Here is a 20,997-nt window from a genome sequence, read left to right as displayed (position 1 = left end):
TTCACTTTGTTCCTGAGTTCTCTATTTCTTGGTTCACTGCAGATTAAATATTTGCTATTTCAACAAATTTTGTTATCACAAAGCGAGAATCACTGTTCTCTTAACTGTCTTTCATGCAAGCTCCTAGTACTCAAAATATATGCAATCGGTGAATTTAATGCCCACTCGCCCAACTGGACCAGGCTGGGAGATGGGGGAATGTATTTAATCAGGTGGGTCATCAGAAGGCAAGTTGATCCAATTGCATGGAAAAGCTGATGCCAATTGTTGCATTTGTGGTCAATTAAGGGTCTCATCACATTAATACTGGTGTACCCTACACATCGATTGATTGGGAAGGAAGGGTTCACCTCTTTCAGTCACCTTTCGTCCCAACCACCTCCCAAGCCTACCACCCAACCAGAAGGCCCAATTGTGGCCAGGGTCACCATTGAGCAGATCGCCAACCCCTCCACTAGGCCTGCCTATCTAATTAATTGTTTCTCTAATTGACTGAACTTAAAGCCCACAGCTGTTTTTCTCTTGTTGAATCTTTCATTGGACACTAGTTTGTAGGGGCTCCAATGGTGCAATGGTTGTATCTCCACCTCCAGACCTGCAGGCCTGAGTTCAAGTCTCACCTGCTCCAGAGATGTGTAATAATATCGCTGAACAGGTTGATGTGGAAATATCCAGACACTGGTTTATCAGAATTTCTATGACAGACTGGTGGTGCCAGAAGGCTTAGGTTCAGGCCTGACCTGCTCCAGAGGTGCAGAACAGCATCACGAGACAGGATGATGGTAAAAAATATGGAGACTGGTTTGTTGTGCCTTGTTTTTCATGCAGAATCTTTGGGTGAGCAACTTCTGCTCAAATTTCTCGCAAAAACCAGCTGATATGTGATTTTCTTAATTTAAGGAAATGTGTTGTTATTCATGTTAGTGAAATGTTAACCGCTTATAGTGCCTGAAAGATTGGACACTGAGTTCGTTCCTCACCTTTGTTGGTCTGAATTGTCATTAATGGGCTTAGCACATAACATAAATCAGTTAGAAAACATGGCTGATTTACTGGTGGTGGTTAATAGATGAAAAAAATACCATGAGGGATGTGGTGATAGGGGAAAAAAAAATGTTCAGTTGTGCGTTAAACCACTTCTGGATATACAGAAAATAAAGATGGGCACTGGGTGATGCTATCAGCATGGGTTGAATTCCTGCAATGGCTGAGGTTACCTTGAAAGATTCCCCTTCACCTGAAGTGTATTGATGCTCAGGTTAAACTACCATCAGTCATCTCTCTCTGATGAGACAGAAGTCCCATGGTCCTCTGGGGCTATGGTGACTTTACCTTTACTTTGAAAATACAGAGTCTATGAATGTGCTCCTATTGAATCTAGTGCATGTAAAGTGCTAATATCCTGACTTTCACAAAACAGTGCAAATATCTGGTGGCTTCATACTGCCTCAAAGCAGACATCCACACTTGCAAGCCTGACAAAGTGATTGGAATAATCATTCTTAACAAGCACAATTATAATGACAATTGTATAAATAGATCCACTGCCAAGCATGACTGCACAGCCCTGCTCAAAAGAAAATTACAAAATTATTTGTTAAACTTGTGTGAGAGGAACAAGCTGCCTTGTAGTATATCTAATAGGATTGTTTATTATGGTTTACTATGTCCATGCACAAATGAACTCTGTAAGACACTCAGAGTGATGTCCTATTGCACTCCATCTTATCTTTAATTGTTCTGCACAACATGAATTGGATAAATGGTTGAATGAGTTGCCATAACTAGTTCAGACTGAGTTTTCTGCATATATGGTGAAGGATTCCTTCACCTTCACAAATACTTTTCATGATCTGCAAATTGAAAGCAGTTCCTATCTCAGTACTAGTTCCAACACTGGCAAGCCTAATGAGTCACTCGAGGAGGCCATGGACATTTTCGTCATGTCACTGCAGAGGAACCTCAATTATCCGAAGGACAAGGGCAGGAGTATTTCATTTGGTTAATCAAATTCTGGATAATCAAATGCTGGATAACATAGTTTAGCCAAGCATCGGGACCTTGCGATCTTGCTGGATAATCTGATATTCGGATAAGCGAATGCCGGATAATCGAGATTCCTTTGTATATCAATCCAGACTGCTGTGTTCTGAATTTGCAATCATTGAACTTTTGAATTCAGCAGCTTGTGGAGTTGAGTTCAATTTTTTACAAAACCATTTTAGCCAAATATTTGGTATTGCCATTGGACTTTCTCCAGTTAGTGACATGTTTGGTGTTTGCTACAAAAACTTGTTTTCGATGGAATGTCTCCCCAAGAGAGACATTTGTACCTTTCTAATAGATACATTTGCAATATTTGAATCTTTCGGCTGTGTATAAGAATTTCTTTACACACTTTAATTTACCTCATCCTGTGCTCAAATTCACCTTTGAAATGGAGCAATCCAGTCAGCTCTTTTGTCTTGAAGTGCTGTATGATACATCTGATAATGTATTCCTTATTACTGTCTACCACAAGCTTACTTCCATTGATCAATGCATGTGTTGGAAATTGTATAGCTCCATGTATTTTAAGATTGACCTATTCAGCAATCAATCGTGCACAAGTCATTTGCTCAGTCTCCATGGCATATCCAATTATCTATCCATGTCAGTACACAACTCCCAAACTCACAAGGTTTCATTGTACATACTAACCTGTCATGTGGAACATCTACAAAAGTCTTTGGAAAGTCCAAGTAAACCCCATCCCCTGTCTTCCCGTAATCAACTCTGATAGTTTCATTCTGAAAATTCCAGTAGATGTTTCAACCATGATTTCCCTTTTGTAAATTCATGCTGACTCTATCAAATCTGTCACCGTTTTCCAAGTATTCTCTATTAAAACTTGGGTAATGGGCTTGAGCAATTTCCCGACTATCAATGTCAGCCTGTTTTCTCTCTACCTCCTTTTTTAAATATTGGGATTACGTCAGCTACCCTCCAATTAAAGTTAACAGGACCTTGAAGGATGTCCATCAATGCACCCATTAATTGTAGGGTCACCTGCTTAAGTACTCTGGGGTGTAGACTATCACGCTCTGGTGATTTTTTGATTTTTAATCCCATCAATTTCCTCAACATCATTTCCCTAACAGTACGAATTTCCCTCAGTTCCTCCTTCTCACAAAACACTATTTTTCCACCATTTTCGGGATGGGTTACTTGTTTCCTTTGTGAAGGCTGTGTGTGTAAAATCAGGGACCATAAAAAAAAGGAGCATGACTCAGTGGTAAAGAAAATAACTGAAACTTTGTGTGGGGTTTGGGAGGGGTGGGGTACAAGGAGGGAGCTCAAGTTAATAGAAATGCAGTGGTAGGGGACAGGATAGTAAGATGGACAGTCACAATTCCCTGCAGCTGAAGTTGAAAACGCTGTGCTGTCTACCAGTGCCAGGGTTTACATCTACTCTCAAAATTAACTAGTGATGAAAAGGAGAGGATTTTGTTGTCATGATTCATCTAAGTACTAATGCATAAATAAGATAGGAAAGAGGCTCTGCTCAGAGATTATGAGCAGCTAGGGCTACATTAAAAAGCAAAACCTTAAAGGTAACAATCAATAGATTAATAACTGAATATTGAACAAATTTGAATGGGGTTAATACAATTAGACAACGAAAGATTAGTATATTAGAAATTGATTTTGGTTCGTGGAACCACGACTGGGAAAAATGCACAGTCTTCACCCAAACTCTGCTAAAAACAGTATCCCGATCAGTCATTTAACTGAAGGTATTAATTAAACTAAGCTGTGGGAACAAGTGAGCCTATGAGGGAAGATGTGATCATTTAACGAGAGTGAAGGAGAAAAAGCAATAAGGTAGCAATACAGGAATTGATAATCTGAGTGTGGTAGGATGGGACAAACATACAAGCTAGTGGAACAGCAGATAAGGCTAGAGGTTGCAAAAATAATAAAAAGAAAAGATTAAAGGCACTCTATCTAAATTCACATTGTATTCACAACAAACAAGTATGATATAATTGCCATTATGGAGATATGGCTGCATGGCGACCAAGACTAGGAACTGAATCCTCAGGGGCATTTAACATTTTGGAATATTAGGCAAAAAGGAAAAAGGTTGTTTGTGCTATTAATAAAGATTGAATTCAATCTATTAGTGAAAGAGGATCTTGGTTCAAATGCCAAGACATAGAAACAATGGAGCTAAGAAAGAGAAAAAGGGAAGAACCATTGGTGGGAGTGATGAAAAGGACCACATAGTGATAGCAGTGAAAATATAGATCAGATAATTTGAGGTGTATATGTATCACAAAGTATAATATAGAAATCATGGGGACTTGAATATACTTACAGACTAGGAAAACCAATTATCATAAATGTTGTGGAGGATAAATTCCTGGAATGTACGAGATGGCTGTCAAGAACTATATTTTGAAGAACTAAATAGAGGAAATAATGCTTTAGAACTAATATTGTGCAGGGAGAGAGAGAAAGAGACAGGGAGAGAGAGAAAGAGACAGGGAGAGAGAGAAAGAGAAAGCGAGAGAGAGTTTTGAAAGGGGTAGGTAAACAAGTAGATTACAGATAGCAGGCCAAGACAGAAAAGTTGAATAAATGATAATAAGAGCTAAAAGGAGAATGGGTGAGCTGGACTAGAAACAATCCACCTTTACATAATTAGGATGCTATCCTAGCTGTGTCACAAAGGAGAATGCCATTAGCATCACTAACTATGACAATAATATTTGTACTTGTAAGCAGAACAACTCAGGATCTCAAAGGAGTGAGACCTAACATCTAGTCCTCCTTGAAGTGCCTATAACAATTCTAAAGAATGTAATTTTTAAAAATATTGCTTTTTAAAAGAAAATATTACTCTTTGGGTAATAATTGCTTTACAAAAAGGAGGAAGGAATTGCTGCACTTTTAAAAAGCAAGTTGCTGAAACTTATTTTAATAAGCTATTCATCTACCCAGGAACCAGTTGTTGTTGTCAGCAGATGCTGAGTTCTGATGGAGAGTCAGTGGACTTGAATGTTAAGGCTGCTTTTTCCTGACAGGTACTGCAGATGCTGGAGATCTGAAACAAAAACAAAAATTGCTGGCAAAACTCAGCAGGCCTGGCAGTATCTGTCAGGAAAAAGCAGCCTTAACATTTCAAGTCCACTGACTCTCCATCAGAACTCAGCATCTGCTGACAACAACAACAACTGGTTCCTGGATAGATGAATGCCTTATGGGTGTGAACATTACAGTGAGAAACCTCAGACCTCTAGAATGGGAGATGGTCTCTCTCTCTCTCTCTCTCCAGTAAAATAACTGAAGCTAAAGAAAACCATTTCTTTTCTCTTACCAATTGCTCTAAGCTATTGCTTTTGATTAATACATCAGAGACTTTATAATCTGTGAATTAGCAAATCTGTGCTTTCTGTGAAGTAGTGAAAGAACCTGAAGGAAAAGGTCAGAGTACCGAAGGACATGGAAGCAAAGGAAACCCCGATATGGAATTCTGAAGACTGGTGTCATTTAACTGTTTACCCAGTACCTTTTTCTCCCCTTGTAAAATCAATTGTGTGTGTGTGTGTGGTTTCAGAAGAGGGTTAAAATAGTTACTAGTAGACCTATATGCCAACAGTTCATAGCTGTTTACTTATGATTAGATATTATTTATTTTTTAATTGTTAAGTACAGAAATCTGGTCTAAACTTTCTGTTAACTAGAGTCCAATAAACAGGTAAATTGAGGACTAGGGGAACTTTGATAAAATTTTCAACTTCTGTGATGATTCTGGAAATAGTGGGGCTTGATTTCCAGCATGCCACCCCAGTAATGCGATGTCTATCATACCAGGAAGTGGTTTTCATTTACTGCACTCAATTAAGGAGGCCTGTAGCTTCCTACACTTAAAGGGGATAGTGTCAGCAATCATCATCATGAGCAGCAGCTCACAGTGAGCTGGCATGTCTAAATAATAGCTGCTTCAGGCTTTTCATTTACTTCCCATCTGTAAAACTGTCCACATTCTATTACCTTTTTTTTTAACCTTTTAAGAGGTGTGCAGCTCGCTGGATGACATGATTCAAACAATCGTGGGTGAGCAGCTGAGTGACCTGTAACTCAGGTCCAGGAATTATAGCTCCCCAGGACTTGATTTGAATCTGACACCATTCAATTCCTCACCCCAACTCGTGGCCATACAACACCTGCTCCCAGTTAAAATGTTTTTTTTTGCCTCCTTTGCTACCTTATTGAAAAGAAGTACAACTACTCATTCTTTGATGTTGGAGTAATGGTGATTGCTCACGTGCAATGTACTAAGTAACAGAGAAAGCATGCACCCTTTTAACAAGATTATGTTTTCAAGATTAATATTCATTTGTTGATTTAATTTACAGTAGAATTCCTTACCTTTATTATTGTAAACATCAAGGTAATTTGGTGCTGAAAAGATTGTGATGAGTGAAGGGAAACCTGTAGTTTGACTCTTTCTGTACATGCGATAGCTGAAAAGTAAATAAATCTAAGATTTTTATGCAATTACACTATATTATTTACACATGCTCCTTTATGCTTTCCCAGGCTTGCTAGGTATCAAGTCATAAATTTAATGAAACATGCAAGAACATACTGACAACAGCAATGTTTTTTTTAAGAATTGTAATCTTAGTAGGATTGTATGATGTAGTTGTTTTGAAGCATGTAAAACAAAGCACATCACAGAATCACAGACATGTTGCAAGACAGAGCATTCGGTCTACCATGCCTATATTAGTTCTCCAAATGAACATTACAACATATTGCCATTTTCCTATCATTTCACCATACCCTTGCACTTTGCTTCTTTTTATCTAAATATTCATTTAATGCCCTCTTGAATACTTTAGTTGAATTTGCTTCCACGAGCTGTCAGTGTATATTAGACCTAAACCATTTGTTGTGTGCAAAAATTATTTTTCACATCACATTTCCAAATCACTATGTATAAATCACTTTAAATCTGCAGTTTCCTATTTTTGATCCTTGTATGAGCAGGAACCTTTTCTCCGTATCTACCCTGCCAAGCCTCCTCACAATTTTGAAAAATTCTATCAGATATTCTCTTAATCTTTCTTTCTCCAAAAAGAACAGCCCTAATTTCTCCAATTTTTCTTTGTAACATACATTTCTCATTTTTGGAACCATTCTTATAAACCTCTTATGTACCTTTTCTAATGCATTCCTATCCTTTCTATACTGTAAGGTCCAAAACCGAGCAATACATTCTTGCTGAGGTCCAGTAAAAGTCTTATACAAGTCCAGCATCACCTCCTTGCTCTTGTTCTTTATGTTGCTATTAATAAAACTCAGGGTACTTTATTAATGGCTCTCTTCACCTGTCCTGTCACTTTAAATTATCTGTGCACAAATATACACAGGTCCCTTGGTTCCTGTATTCCCTTTAGAATTGTATCCTTCCTTAATATTGTCTATCCATTCTTTCCTACAAAAAAAAATCACAAAATCAAAATCAGAGAATCACAGAATTGTTATAGCCCTGAAGGAGGCACTGGTTCTATTTCCTACTGCCGATCCCCTGCCTCCTCTCCATATCCCTATGCATTGTTTCAATCCAAATAATCATCCACTACTCTCTTGAATGATCCAATTGAAACTGCCTCCATCACATTCCCATGCAGTGAACTCTCTACCCTAATAGTTACTGTGAGAAGGTGTTTTTCTCACATTAGCCTTGCTCCATTTGCACTTCTCTTTAACTCTTAACCCTCTTTTTTTCTTCTTTTATGAGCCAGAACAGTTTCTCCCAATCTACTCTATCCAGCCTGCTCATGATTTTGAAAACCTTGATCAATCCTCCTCTCGGTCTTCTTATCTCCAAGGTGAACAGTGCCAACTTCGTCAATCTATCCTCATAACTGAAGTTTCTCATTCCTGGAATTATTCTTGCAAATCACTTTTGCACTGTCTCCAATATATTCACATCTTTCCTATCTTGTGGCAGCCACAACTGTACACAGTACTCCAGCTGAGGTCTAAAATGTGTCTTGTACAAGTTCAACATCACCTTCTTGCTCTTGTACTCTATGGTTCTATTAATAAAGCCAAGAACTTATGCATTATTAACTTGACTCTCCATCTGTCTTGCCACCTTCATTGGTCCCACAATTTTGTCAAACTTACATTCCAACATTCTACTCAACGTGCATCCACCTGTTGCCATGCCATCTACCTTACCCCCAGCTCCACCCTCCTATTTATCTCTCAGGCCCCTTTCCCCTTCACATTCTTGATGAAGGGCTTATGCCCGAAACATTGACTCTACAGTTCCTCGGATGCTGCCTGACCTGCTACAGTTTTTCCAGCACCACACTTTTGAACTCGGTCTCTACAGACTCTGTTGTCCTCACTTTCTCCCAGGACTTAATATATAGTACTGCAAGAAATTCTTCTGAACATAATCTAGAAATGCTTGTTCCTTGCTTCCCCCTATACTATGAGTATCTCAAGTCTATATTTGGGTAACCAAAACCCTTTATTATTACTGCTCTATACTGCTGGTATCTCTCTGCAATTTTCCTGCAGATTTCGTCTTCCACATCCTTCTAGTCAGTGGTCCATAAACTACACTAAGCAATGTAATTGCATCCTTATTGTTCCTTCATTCTAGCCAAATTGATTCTGTCCATGAACTCTGTGGGACATCCTCTCTCTTTCGTGCTTCAATGTTCACTGTCAGCAAAACTGCTACTTCTCCTCCTTTCCTTCCCTTTTTATCTTTTCTAAACTCACTGCATACCGGAATATTTAAGACCCAGGCCTGCATTTCTTTGAGATAGTCTGATTTGCTAGAATATCATCTTTCCACATGCCAATCAGCTCCTTTATCTCCCTAATTTTATGTACTATAACCTGAGCATTCACACTCATAGACAATAACCCTGATTTAAACTTCATTACTTGCTCCCTCATGTCGACTTCACCTATTATCTTACATTGGCACCAATAACACAGCTAGGAAAAGGGATAAGGATCTAAAAGGTGTTTTCAGGGAGTTAGGTTGGAAGCTAAAAATCAGGACCAGCAGAATAGTAATCTCAGGATTACTACCAATGCCACGTGCTAGTGAGACAAGGAACAGGGAGCGAGTGCTGCAAAATACGTGGCTACAGGGCTGGTGCTGGAGAGAGGGCTTCAGGCACGTAGCTCATTTGGGTACCTTCTGGGGAAGGTGGGACCTACACAGGAAGGAGGGATTGCACATAAACTGGACGGGAACCAATGTCCTGGGCAGGAGATTTGCTAGAGCACTTTGGGAGGGTTTAAACTTATATGGCAGGGGGATGCAAACCAGAGCCACAGATCAGAGGACAGGATAGTTGTTGAACGGGCAGAAATTCAATGCATAGAGTCTGTCAGGAAGGATACACAGCTGGTAGGGCAAACGGGTTGGTTAAAGTGTGTCTGTTTCAATGCAAGAAATGGGTTGGAGTCCTCATGAAGGGCTTATGTCTGAAACGTCGATTCTCCTGCTCCTTGGATGCGGCCTGTCCTCCTGTGCTTTTCCAGCACCACAGTCTCAACTCAATGTAAGGAATGTCAGGAATAAGAGTGATGAACTTAAAGCATGGATCAATACTTGGAATTACGACATTGTGGCCATAACCGAGACATGTATTTCACAGGAGGAGAAATGGTTGCTGGATGTTCCAGGATTTAGATCTTTTAAAAAGAACAGGGAGTGGGGTAAAAGAGAGGGGGAGTAGCATTGTTAATTAAAGAGTGCATTACAGCTGCAGAAAAGGAGGTTGTTAATGAGGGTTTGTCCACTGAGTCAGTATGGGTGGAAGTCAGTAACAGGGAAGGAGCAGTCACTTTTTTGGGTGTTTTCTGTGGACCCCACCAATAGCAGAGAGATGGACGAACAGATTGGACAGCAAATCTTGGAAAGGTGCAGATGTAACAGAGTTGTTGTCATGGGTGATTTCAACTTCCCCAATATTGATTGGAACCTCCTTAGTGTGGATGGTCTGGATGGAGCTGATTTTGTCAGGTGTGTCCAGGAAGGATTCCTGACTCAACATGTAGGTAGGCCGACTGGGAGGGAGGCCATATTGTATTTGGTGCTAGGCAACGAGCCAGGCCAGGTGTCAGAAATCTCAGTGAGACAGCATTTCTATGACAGTGGTTACAAGTGCCTTACCTTTACCATAGCTATGGAGAGGGTATAGGAAGGCATTTAATTGGGGAAGGGGAGATTACACTGCTATCAGACAGGAGCTGTGGAGTATAAATTGGCAACAACTGTTCTTCGGGAAATGTACAACATAAATATGGAGGCTGTTTAAGGAGCACTTGTCGCGAGTGTTGGATAGCTTTGTCCCATTGAGACAAGCAAGGAATGGTAAGGTGAAGGAGCCTTGGATGACAAGAGAAAAGGAGCTTCTTATCAAGAGGAAGAAGGAAGCAAGGATCGAGCACAGATTTAGAGGATTACAGGGTAGCTCAGAAATAACTTAAAAATGGACTGAGAGCGAGGAGGGGGTACGAAAAGGCATTGGCCAGAAGGATTAGGGAAAACCCAAAGGCATTCTACACTTATTTGAGGCATAAGAGAATAATCAGAGAGAGGGTAGGGCCGATCAGGGATAGTGGAGGGAACTTATGCCTGGAGTCTGAAGGAGTAGAGGAGGCCCTAAATGAATTTTTTGCTTTAGTATTCACTAGCAAGAGGGACCTTGTTGATCGTGAGAATACCATTTACCAGGTTAATAGGTTTGATCAGATTGATATTAAGAATGTGGATGTGCTCGAAATTATGGGAAACATCAAGATAGATAAATTCCCAGGGCCAGACCACATATATCCAAGGTTACTACGGGAAATGAGGAATGAGATTGCTGCGCCTCTGGCAATGATCTTTGCATCCTCACTCTCCAAGGGAGGCGAATGTTGTTCCTCTGTTCAAGAAAGGGAATAGGGAAATTCCTGGGAATTACAGACCAGTCAGTCTTATGTCTGTGGTAAGCAAAGTACTGCAAAGGATTCTGAGAGATAGGATTTATGACTATTTGGAAAACATAGGTTCATTAAATATAGTCAGCATGGCTTTGAGAGGGGCAGGTCATGCTTCACAAACCTTAGTGAGTTCTTTGAGGATGGGACAAGTTAATGAAGGTCGAGCAGTGGATGTGGTGTATATGGATTTCAATAAGGCATTTGATAAAGCTCTCCCTGGTCGGCTTATTCAGAAAGTCAGGAGGTATGGAATAAAGGAAATTGACTGTCTGAATACAGAATTGGCTGGGTGAAAGAAGACAGCGAGTGTCAGTGGATAGAAAGCATTCCGCCTGGAGGTCGGTGACCAGTAGTATACTACATGGATCTGTTCTTGGGCCTCTGCTCTTTGTAGTTTTTATAAATGTCTTGGATGAAGAAGTGGAAGGATTGGCGAGTAAGTTTGCCGATGACACAAATGTCGGTGGTGTTGTAGATTGTGTCCAGGGCTGTTGCAGGCTATAATAAGGCATTGACAGAATACAGAGGCTGGGCTGAGAAGTGGCAGATGGAGTTCAACCTGGATAAATGCAAAGTGATTCATTTTGGAAGCTCAAATTTGAATGCTGAATACAGCATTAAAGGCAGGATTCTTGGCAGTGTGGAGGAACAGCAGGATCTTGGGGTCCACGTAGATCCCTCAAAGTTGCCACCCAAGTTAGAGTCATAGAGTCATACAGCACAGAAACAGACCATTTGATCCAACTTGTTCATGCCAACTAGATATCCTAATCCAATCTAGTCCCCACCGGCCAGTACCTGGCCCATATCCCTCCAAACCTTTCCTATTCATATACTCAACTAGATGCCCATTAAATGCAATCGTACCAGCCTCCACCACTTCCTCTGGCAGCTCATTCCATGCACGTACCATCCTCTGCGTGAAAACATTGCCCCTTAGTGCCTTTTTTGACCTTTGCCCTCTCACCCTAAACCTATGTCCCCTAGTTCTGGACTCCCCCACCCCAGGAAAGAGACTTTGTCTATTTATCCTATCATGACCCTCATGATTTTATAAACCTCTATAAGGTCACCCCTCAGCCTCTGACAGTCCAGGCAAAACAGCCCTAGCATATTCAACCTCTCCCTATAGCTCATATCCTTCAACCCTGGCAACATCCTTGTAAATCTTTTCTGAACTCTTTCAAGTTTCACAGCATCCTTCCGATAGGAAGGAGACTAGAATTGCATGCAATATTCCAAAAGTGATCTAACCAATGTCCTGTACAGCCGCAGCATGACCTCCCAAAACCTGTACTCAATACTCTGACCAATAAAGGAAAGCATACCAAATGCCTTCTTCACTATTCTATCTACCTGTGACTCCACTTTCAAGGAGCTATGAACCTGCACTCCAAGGTCTCTTTGTTCAGCAACACTTCCTAGGGCCTTACCATTAAAGTGTATAAGTCCTGCAAAGATTTGCTTTCCCAACATGCAGCACCTCGCATTTATCTAAATTAAACTCCATCTGCCACTTCTCAGTACATTGGCCTGTTATAATCTGAAATCCCATTATAATCTGAGGTAACTTTCTTTGCTGTCCACTACACCTCCAATTTTGGTGTCATCTGCAAACTTACTAACTACATCTCTTATGCACACATCCAAATCATTTATATAAATGATGAAAAGTAGTCATTTCTTGTGGCACTTCACTGCTCACAGGCCTCCAGCCTGAAACACAACCCTCTATCACCACCCTCTGTCTTCACCTTTGAACCAGTTCTGTATCCAAATGGCTAGTTCTCCCAATATTCATGAGATCTAACCTTGCTAACTAATCTCCCATGGGGAATCTTGTCAAATGCCTTATTGAAGTCCATGCAGATCACATCCACCGCTCTGCCCTCATTAATCCTCTTTGTTACCTCTTCAAAAAATTCAATCAAGTTTGTGAGACATGATTTCCCATGCACAAAGCCATGTTGAGTATCCATAATCAGTCCTTGCCTTTTAAAATACATGTACATCCTGTCCCTCAGGATTTCGTCCAACAACTTGCCCACCACCGACATCAGGATTACTGGTCTGTAGTTCCCTGCCTTGTCCTTGCCACCTTTCTTAAACAGTGGCACCACATTAGCCAACCTTCAGTCTTCGGACACCTCACCTGTGACTATCGATGATACAAATATCTCAACAAGGGGCCAAACAATCACTTCCCTAGCTTCCCACAGAGTTCTATGGTACACCTGATCAGGTCCTAGGGATTTATCCACTTTTATGCATATCAAGACATCCAGCACTTCCTTTTCTCTAATATGGACATTTTTCAAGATGTCACCATCTATTTTCCTACATTCTATACATTCCATGTCCTTTTCCACAGTAAACACTGATGCAAAATACTTGTTTAGTATCTCCCCCATCTCCTGCGGTTCCATACAAAGGCCGCCTCGCTGATCTTTGAGGGGCTCTATTCTCTCCCTAGTTACCCTTTTGTCCTTAATGTATTTGTAAGTGATTCTCCTTAACCATATTTGCCCTCTTGATTTCCCTCTTAACTATACTCCTACTGCCTTTATACTCTTCTAAGGATTCACTTGATCTATACCTGACATATGCTTCCTTTTTCTTAACCAAACCCTCAATTTCTTTAGTCATCCAGCATTCCCTACACCTACCAGCCTTTCCTTTCACCCTAACAGGAATATACTGTCTCTTGTCTCTCATTATCTCATTTCTGAATGCTTCTCGTTTTCCAGCCGCCCCTTTACCTGCGAACATCTGTTCCCCAACAGCTTTTGAAAGTTCTTTCCTAATACCATTAAAATAAGCCTTCCCCCAATTTAGAACTTTTAGATCTGGTCTATCCTTTTCCATCACTATTTTAGAACTAATATTGTTAGGATCGCTGACCCCAAAGTGCTCCCTGACTGACAACTCAGTCACCTGCCCAGCCTTATTTCCCAAGAGTAAGTCAAGTTTTGCTCCTTCTTCTAAAGTTGATAGGGTTGTTAAGAATGTGTATGGTGTCTTAGCGTTCATTAACAGGGGGATTGAGTTTAAGAGCCATGAGGTTTTGCTGGAGCTCTGGAAAACCCTGGTTAGACCACACTTGGAGTATTGGGAGAGAGAGAGCGCACGGGAGAGAGAGAGCGCAGGCGAGAGAGAGAGAACCCGCGCGAGAGAGAGCGCACACGAGAGAGAGCGCACACGAGAGAGAGCGCACACGAGAGAGCGCGCACACACGAGAGAGCGCACACACGAGAGAGCGCACACACGAGAGAGCGCACACGAGGTTCTGGTTGTCTCATTACAGGAATGATGTAGATGCTTTAGAGAGGGTGCAGAGGAGATTAACCAGGATGCTCCCTGGATTGGAGGGCTTATCTTAAGAAAGAGGTAGAGTGAGTTACGGCTTTTCATGCTGGAAAGAAGAAGGAAGAGAGGTAACTTGATAGAGAAGTACAGGTAATAAAAGGCATAGATAGAGTAGATAGCCAGTGACTTTTCCCCAGGGCAGAAATGGCTGTCATGAGGGGTCATAATTTTAAGGTGATTGGAGGAAGGTATAGGGGAGATGTCAGAGGTTCTTTTGCAGAGAGTGGTGGTGGTGAAATGCACTGCCAGCGGTGGTAGTAGAGTCAGACACATTAGGGACACGTAAGCAACTACTGGACAAGCACGTTGATGGCAATAAATTGAGGGGTGTGTAGGTTAGGTTGATCTTAGAGTAAGATAAATGCTCGGCACAACATCATGGGCCAAAGGGCCCGTGCTATTCTATATTTTTTTCTTTATGCTAAGGCTATTTGTCTCATCAAGTATTTTGTGAACCTGGTATTCCTCTCTAATATTGTCCCTAAGTTCCTACGTCCTGTCAAGTTAATTTCAAGTCCTCCCTAGCTAAATACTCACAATGATTTCTGTCTCAGCTCTGTTCAGATGCAATCCATCCAGCTTGTAAAGGGGTCACCTTCCACGGAGTCTGTCCAGTGGCGAGGAATTTAAAGCCCTCCATCCTGCACCATCTTTCCGCTCAGCATTCATCCTCTGACCCTCCTATTTCTATATGCATTTACATGTGGTACGAGGAATAATCTGAAAATTACTATGTTTGCAGTTCAGCTTGTTAATTTTCTACCTAGCTGCCTAAGTTGCAGGATCACTTTCCCCACCACCCCACTCCCTAAATCATCGATACCCAAGACATTGGGTATTCTTTTATTATGCTACATTAAAATAGAGAATAATTTATCTGGATTCCATATTCTATTCTAATACAAAGCTGTTATGCAGAAAGATTTCAGTTTCAATTTTACTTTCAGCCTTACTTGTTATTGGTTTTGATCAAAGTGAAGTGCACTAAGCAGTAAAAAAAATCAGTTTTTAATTCTTGGCATGTTGCAAATTACTGTGACATTTTGAGTTCATTTTTAAAAAAGCATAAGACAGTCATAAAGTACAAATTAGAAAGAAGGATAAGTTGACAACTTGTAACTTTTAGCATCCTAATGTTCACTTTTAAGCATATAATCTTTTTCCATAGACTGCACTTTAATGCTAGGTCATTTTATACTGAATAAAATCAAAAAAATTACTGAACTACAGCTGGTGCAGATGGCATAATTCATTTTACCCTAATTCAGGATGAAATACATGGCGCTCAAAATTTATGGTTTGGAGAGATTATAAATATAATCAATCCCATATAGAGGAGAAGACATCAGATTTCTGGGAATTCCAGCAGATTGTGTCTAGAGCAAGAAATATTGATCATGGAAACATAGGCTGATCTTCTGCCTGCTTATCTTGTACCAAAGTGTTACATTGGGAGGGAAAGTGGGGAGTGGACATTTCTGGGTTACTGTGAATGCCATGTACTTGCACCAGGAGAAATGAGCGTTGTCCAGGATCAAACACAGGAAGTTCATCCAAGAATATCTAAAATAGCTATACTGAGTATGGAGAAGTTTTTAAACTCACCCTGCATCTTGTGCTTCATGAGCTCGAATAACCGATAATAAATTATTGTTCTGTAAGAATTCACAAACAGCAGGATAACTGAAAAACAGAACATGTACAGTGGTATCAGTAGAAGCCACTTTTAACCAATTTCATAACAGAAATTGGAGAAATGGGGAGGGCATTAGAAACAGGCTGATATAAATTACTGAAGTCTTCTGTCCATGGATGTAACAAATGGCCTTGAGATAATACACTTTGGCACTAAGTCCCCATTAATGCAAATATCTGATTGCATATTGCAGCCTAGATTTTATTGGGGTATGTCATAGCTTAGATCAGAATGTTGCGTTCTAATACACATGCTAGATTTGGAACTTGTGAGCATAGAAATTGCAAGTTTCCTGAATGTAATAAGGTTCGGGATGATTAAATGGACATCTTGAAATTGAAAGACAATTCTGGAAAAACCTTTGTAGCAATTAAAAATAATTTCGATCCATTAGTGGCATTTAACAATACTGACAATTAGAAATTCAGAATGCAAAAAAAAACAAAATTAAACGGCAAGAACTTAAGGTTAAGATATATCTGAACACATTTGAGGAAACAGCTCAGCACCTAACAACACTTTGCATACCCCTCACATCATCTAAAATAAAACAAATTCTTGATGCATGACCAACACGTCTCAAACAGAGACATAATTAGTGCATTGTGGAGGGACATAAAACTAACTTGCTGCACAGGAGAATTTAACTTTGATTGATCCTGTGACTATTGAGAGCAGGGTAGGTCAAGAGTTATATGGTTTTCAGGCGCTGCTGAATTTTACAAATGTTATTAGAAAAATTATATTTGATTTAATTTTGTTTGACAATAGTATGCCCGAAACATTGATTCTCCTGCTCCTTGGATGCTGCCTGACCAGCTGTGCTTTTCTAGCACCACATTTTTCAACTTTGATCTTCAGCAGCTGCAGTCCTCTTCTAATAGTATACTGCAGCATGAATGAGCTAAATATGGTATCATACATTCAAACAAGATACAGTCACTAATCTATACTGAAATGAAGCATCAATTACTTATCTCTATATAAAATAGACTCGATCTTCATTCATAAATATTGATCAAAGGGTGGTCGTACTGACACATTTAGCCAAATCCTAAGTATTTGGACGACTGAACTATGATCGCATTACGGATAGGTATGTCTTAGGGTGAAAAGGTCCTGCTATGACAGCACATTTTAGGGAGTGGTTACTCTCAATAAGGCTATTGAATTTTGCAGAAGCTCAAATTATCAATCATCAGCTACAGTGTATTAGTATCATACAAACATGGTTTTGCATTAGGTTGAGAGACATTCTATGATGAGCAGACACCATATATTGAAAGAGAGGAAGAAATATTTTCAGAACAGTCTGCAGAAAGACCAAGACTTGAGGGCAGAATGTAAATATTGTGGAGAACACCAGATAAAAGAAATGATCCAATCTATGGAAATCTGCGCTCTAACTACTTGCATCACTTTGCGCACAAATGTCTAGTCAGAAAGAAACAAATCAAGCTTATAATCAAGCTCAGGCTGTTGTAGAGATTTCAGCTAAGTCTGATAAATGATCATTAAACCATAAACAGGTTGGCCTTGTCAGCTCCAAAGGTAATAAATGATTTGTGATGGTTAGAATGGTAACTGCAGAGGGAGAGCTTCAAAGTGTGTGCAAAATTATGAACTGTGCAGACTTGTATGAAGTGGCTCATGAGATGAACCAAAACAAAGCCCTTGAAGGAAGGTTGAGGCCATTTGATGGAATGATATTTACTCCAAGACGACAAATAAAGTTGAGAGCCCAATGCAACAGGAAGAATAAAAGTCTGCAGTTCGAAGTGGGAGGTGCTCAGCAAAATTCACTCGAGAGCTCAAGCAAGGTTAAAGCTTGGAGTGGTAAACCCAAGCTTACCAGAGAAATTTGAGGTACTGATCACGAAGCCATTAGCTGCTGAACAGAATCATAGAGTTGTTATGACACAGAAGGAGGCCATTTAGCCCATTGTGCCTGTAATGGCCACTTAAATGAGGATTATTACTCAGTGCTAATCTCCTGCTTTCTCCCCATACTCGTGCATACTACTTTAATCCAAATAGTCATCCAATGCTTTATAGAATGCTTCAAATTGAACCTGCTCCCATCAAGTTTCCAGGTTGTGCATTCCAAACCCTAACTACTTTCTGTGTGAGAAAAATGTTTTCTCAAATCACCTTTTCTTCTTTTGCACATGACATTAAATCTCTGTCCTCTTATGCACAGTAAAGCTGGCGCCTGAAAAGCTCATCAGGGTGAGATAACAAATACACACTTGTTTAAGCTATCACAATATAGGGAGCATGGCCTGGCTGTCTGCTAGATCGGGGTTTAAATGTGGAGATAAAACTGTTGTGAAATGGGTCATACATAATGATATGTTAATAGGCATTGTGTTGGCAATTCTAGTTGTAACAGAGTTGACACACATTAAGGCATTACATTAATTAGAAATGATATGAGACATCATATGTGAGGAATCATAAGACACTGTCACATTCAGTGGTGATACGATTACATAATAAGCAGCACTTCAAATAAATGTAGAAACCTCTTTGGTAGTGTGTCCACATCTATACATGAGACAGGAGGTGGTACATGCAGGTTTACAGATGGAAGCGTCTGGGCTGCAGTGGAACCTGATTCAAATTGCATATCCCAGTATAGGGAGATACTGCATTTCTATGTGAAAGAGGAGTCACACTTAGTCCTACAAACAGCCAAATTGTGTGTTCATGACCAGAGGAGCTGGTCAGGGCGGGAAAGGGAGAACTGATGGAAATCACAGAAGAGAAACAATTGAAATTTGACATAATATGTTAGCCAGGTCTCCTGTGTAATTCCACTGCTGCCTGAACACCTTACAGGTATTCAAGATGAGGCCCAGTAGAAACATAGAATGTCGTCACCCAGCAACAAGTTAGGGTATCAGCTGATGAGGTTGAATAATACTACTTGGGTTCAGGACCTGTGGAATTGGGGATCAAATGTACAGATACAGCCATGGCTTAGGATCACCTCCCTTGTTTTGGTATCACCAGCTGGTATTTTGCATAACTACTTAATTTAGAATCTTAAAAAGGGCACACAACACAGGGCAAGGAGCCTGGGATTTAGAATGCAGTACCAGAACATGTGAGCCAGGAGTCTATGTTAATGGACAGCACAGAGTGAGTGTAACTGAATACCTTTACAAGCTTAAACTCAATATCTGGTCTGTATCTATGGGCTATGGAGTGCAAGGAGAAAAGCACTGCCACTCAGTTTGCTACACTCCATAAGACCAATGGTCAAAGTGGGGAGCATAAGGTGTTGCGTCAATATTAGTTTCAGCAGGATAACAAACAAAGCATGTAGACACTCAAGGTGAGTGCAGTGGTCGCACTATCAGCAGGCCAGTATAGGCTTTGGTTAAACAATAGATCATGGAGAAAGTGAGGACTGCAGATACTGGAGATCAGAGTCGAAAAGCGTGGCATTGGAAAAGCACAGCAGGTCAGGCAGCATCTAAGGTGCAGGCGAGTCGACGTTTCAGGCTCAAGCCCTTCATTGGAACTATAGACTAGGTCTGCAAAGACAAATTATATCCAACACCTGGGTGGTGTGCCGTGAGCGTTACAATACGTAATATTATAAAATATACTGTATAAAGGTTGGAGGTGACTATAACCCTGGAGAGTTGGTTTTACACTTTACACTTGTAAGATTAACTTTCCTCACACTTGCATGAAAATAAATGAATGTCGAACCATATCTAAGTCTCCTAACAATTTGCTAACAGGGGAAAGCTTCCTAAGAACCAGTTACTCAAGTAAAGTGACGGAAGGTGTCATCAACAGTGCTATCAAGCAGCACCTGCTTTGCAACAAACTGTTCAATGATGCCCAGGTTGTGTTCCACCACAGCCTCTCAGCTCCTGACCTCATTACAGCCTTGGTTCAAAAATGGACAAGAGTTGAAATCCAGAGGTGAAGTGAGAGAAACATCCCTTGAAATCAAAGCCAAAATCTACTGATGGTAGCATCAAGGAGCTCTTGGAAAACTGGAGGCAGTGGGCATCAAGGGCAAATGCTCCACTGGGTGGAGTCATACCTGGCACATAAGATGGTTGTGCTTGTAAGAACTGAGTCATCTCAGCTCCACTATATCGCTACAGGAGTTACGTAGCATAGTGATCTCAGCCTGATCATATTCAACTGCTTAATCAATGACCTTTCTTTCATCATAAACTCAGAAGTAGGGCAGTTCACAGATGATTGCACAATGTTCAGCACCATTCATGACTTCTCAGATACTGAAGCTGTCCACGTTCAAATACAACAAGACCTGTCCAATATCCAGGCTTGGACTGACAAGTAATAAGTAATATTCTTGCCACACAAATGACAAGCAATGACCATCTCCAAGAAGATACAATCTAAGCACCATCTCTTGACATTCAATGGAGTTACCATCACTGAAGCCCCATTCTCAAAGCCATGGGTGTTACCATTAACCAGAAATTCAACTGGTCCTATTATATAAATACAGGAGCTACAAGGGCAAGTCAGAGGCTCGGAATACTGTGTTGAGTAAGTCACCTCCTGACTTCCCAAAGCCTGCCCACCATCTACAATGCACAAGTCAGAAATATGATGGAATACTCCCCACTTGCCTGGATGGGTACATCTCCAACAACGCAAGAAGTTTGACACCACCCAGGACAAAGCAGCCTTCTTGATTGTCACCACATCCACAAGCATCTACTCCCTCCACTAATGATGCTCAGTGCACACCACTGCTACTTTCTACAAGAGGCACTGCAGAAATCTGCCATAGATCCTCAGACAGCACCTTCCAAACTCATAACCATTTCCATCTAAAAGGACAAGGGCAGCAGATACATGGGAACACCACCATGTTCCTTTCCAAGTCACTCACTATCCTGACTTGGAAATAT

At 40.6% G+C, this 20,997-nt stretch overlaps 1 protein-coding gene across 7 annotated transcripts in view; it reads right to left on the bottom strand.

Annotated features, from left to right (window-relative positions):
- Nucleotides 1-20,997, bottom strand: part of ppp3ca (protein phosphatase 3, catalytic subunit, alpha isozyme) — a 425,143-nt gene that overhangs the window by 48,207 nt on the left and 355,939 nt on the right. For all 7 annotated transcript variants that reach the window (XM_043703681.1, XM_043703683.1, XM_043703682.1 and 4 more), the window contains 2 exons: nt 15,994-16,071; nt 6,418-6,512 (listed from right to left, as the gene is read on the bottom strand). In XM_043703681.1, coding sequence (XP_043559616.1) covers nt 6,418-6,512; nt 15,994-16,071 — 173 coding nt within the window. The remainder of the gene's footprint in view (nt 1-6,417; nt 6,513-15,993; nt 16,072-20,997) is intronic.

Source organism: Chiloscyllium plagiosum, chromosome 14 (assembly GCF_004010195.1).
Source record: "Chiloscyllium plagiosum isolate BGI_BamShark_2017 chromosome 14, ASM401019v2, whole genome shotgun sequence".
Lineage (NCBI taxonomy): Eukaryota > Metazoa > Chordata > Chondrichthyes > Orectolobiformes > Hemiscylliidae > Chiloscyllium > Chiloscyllium plagiosum.
This window is presented reverse-complemented; position numbering and strand designations above follow the sequence as displayed.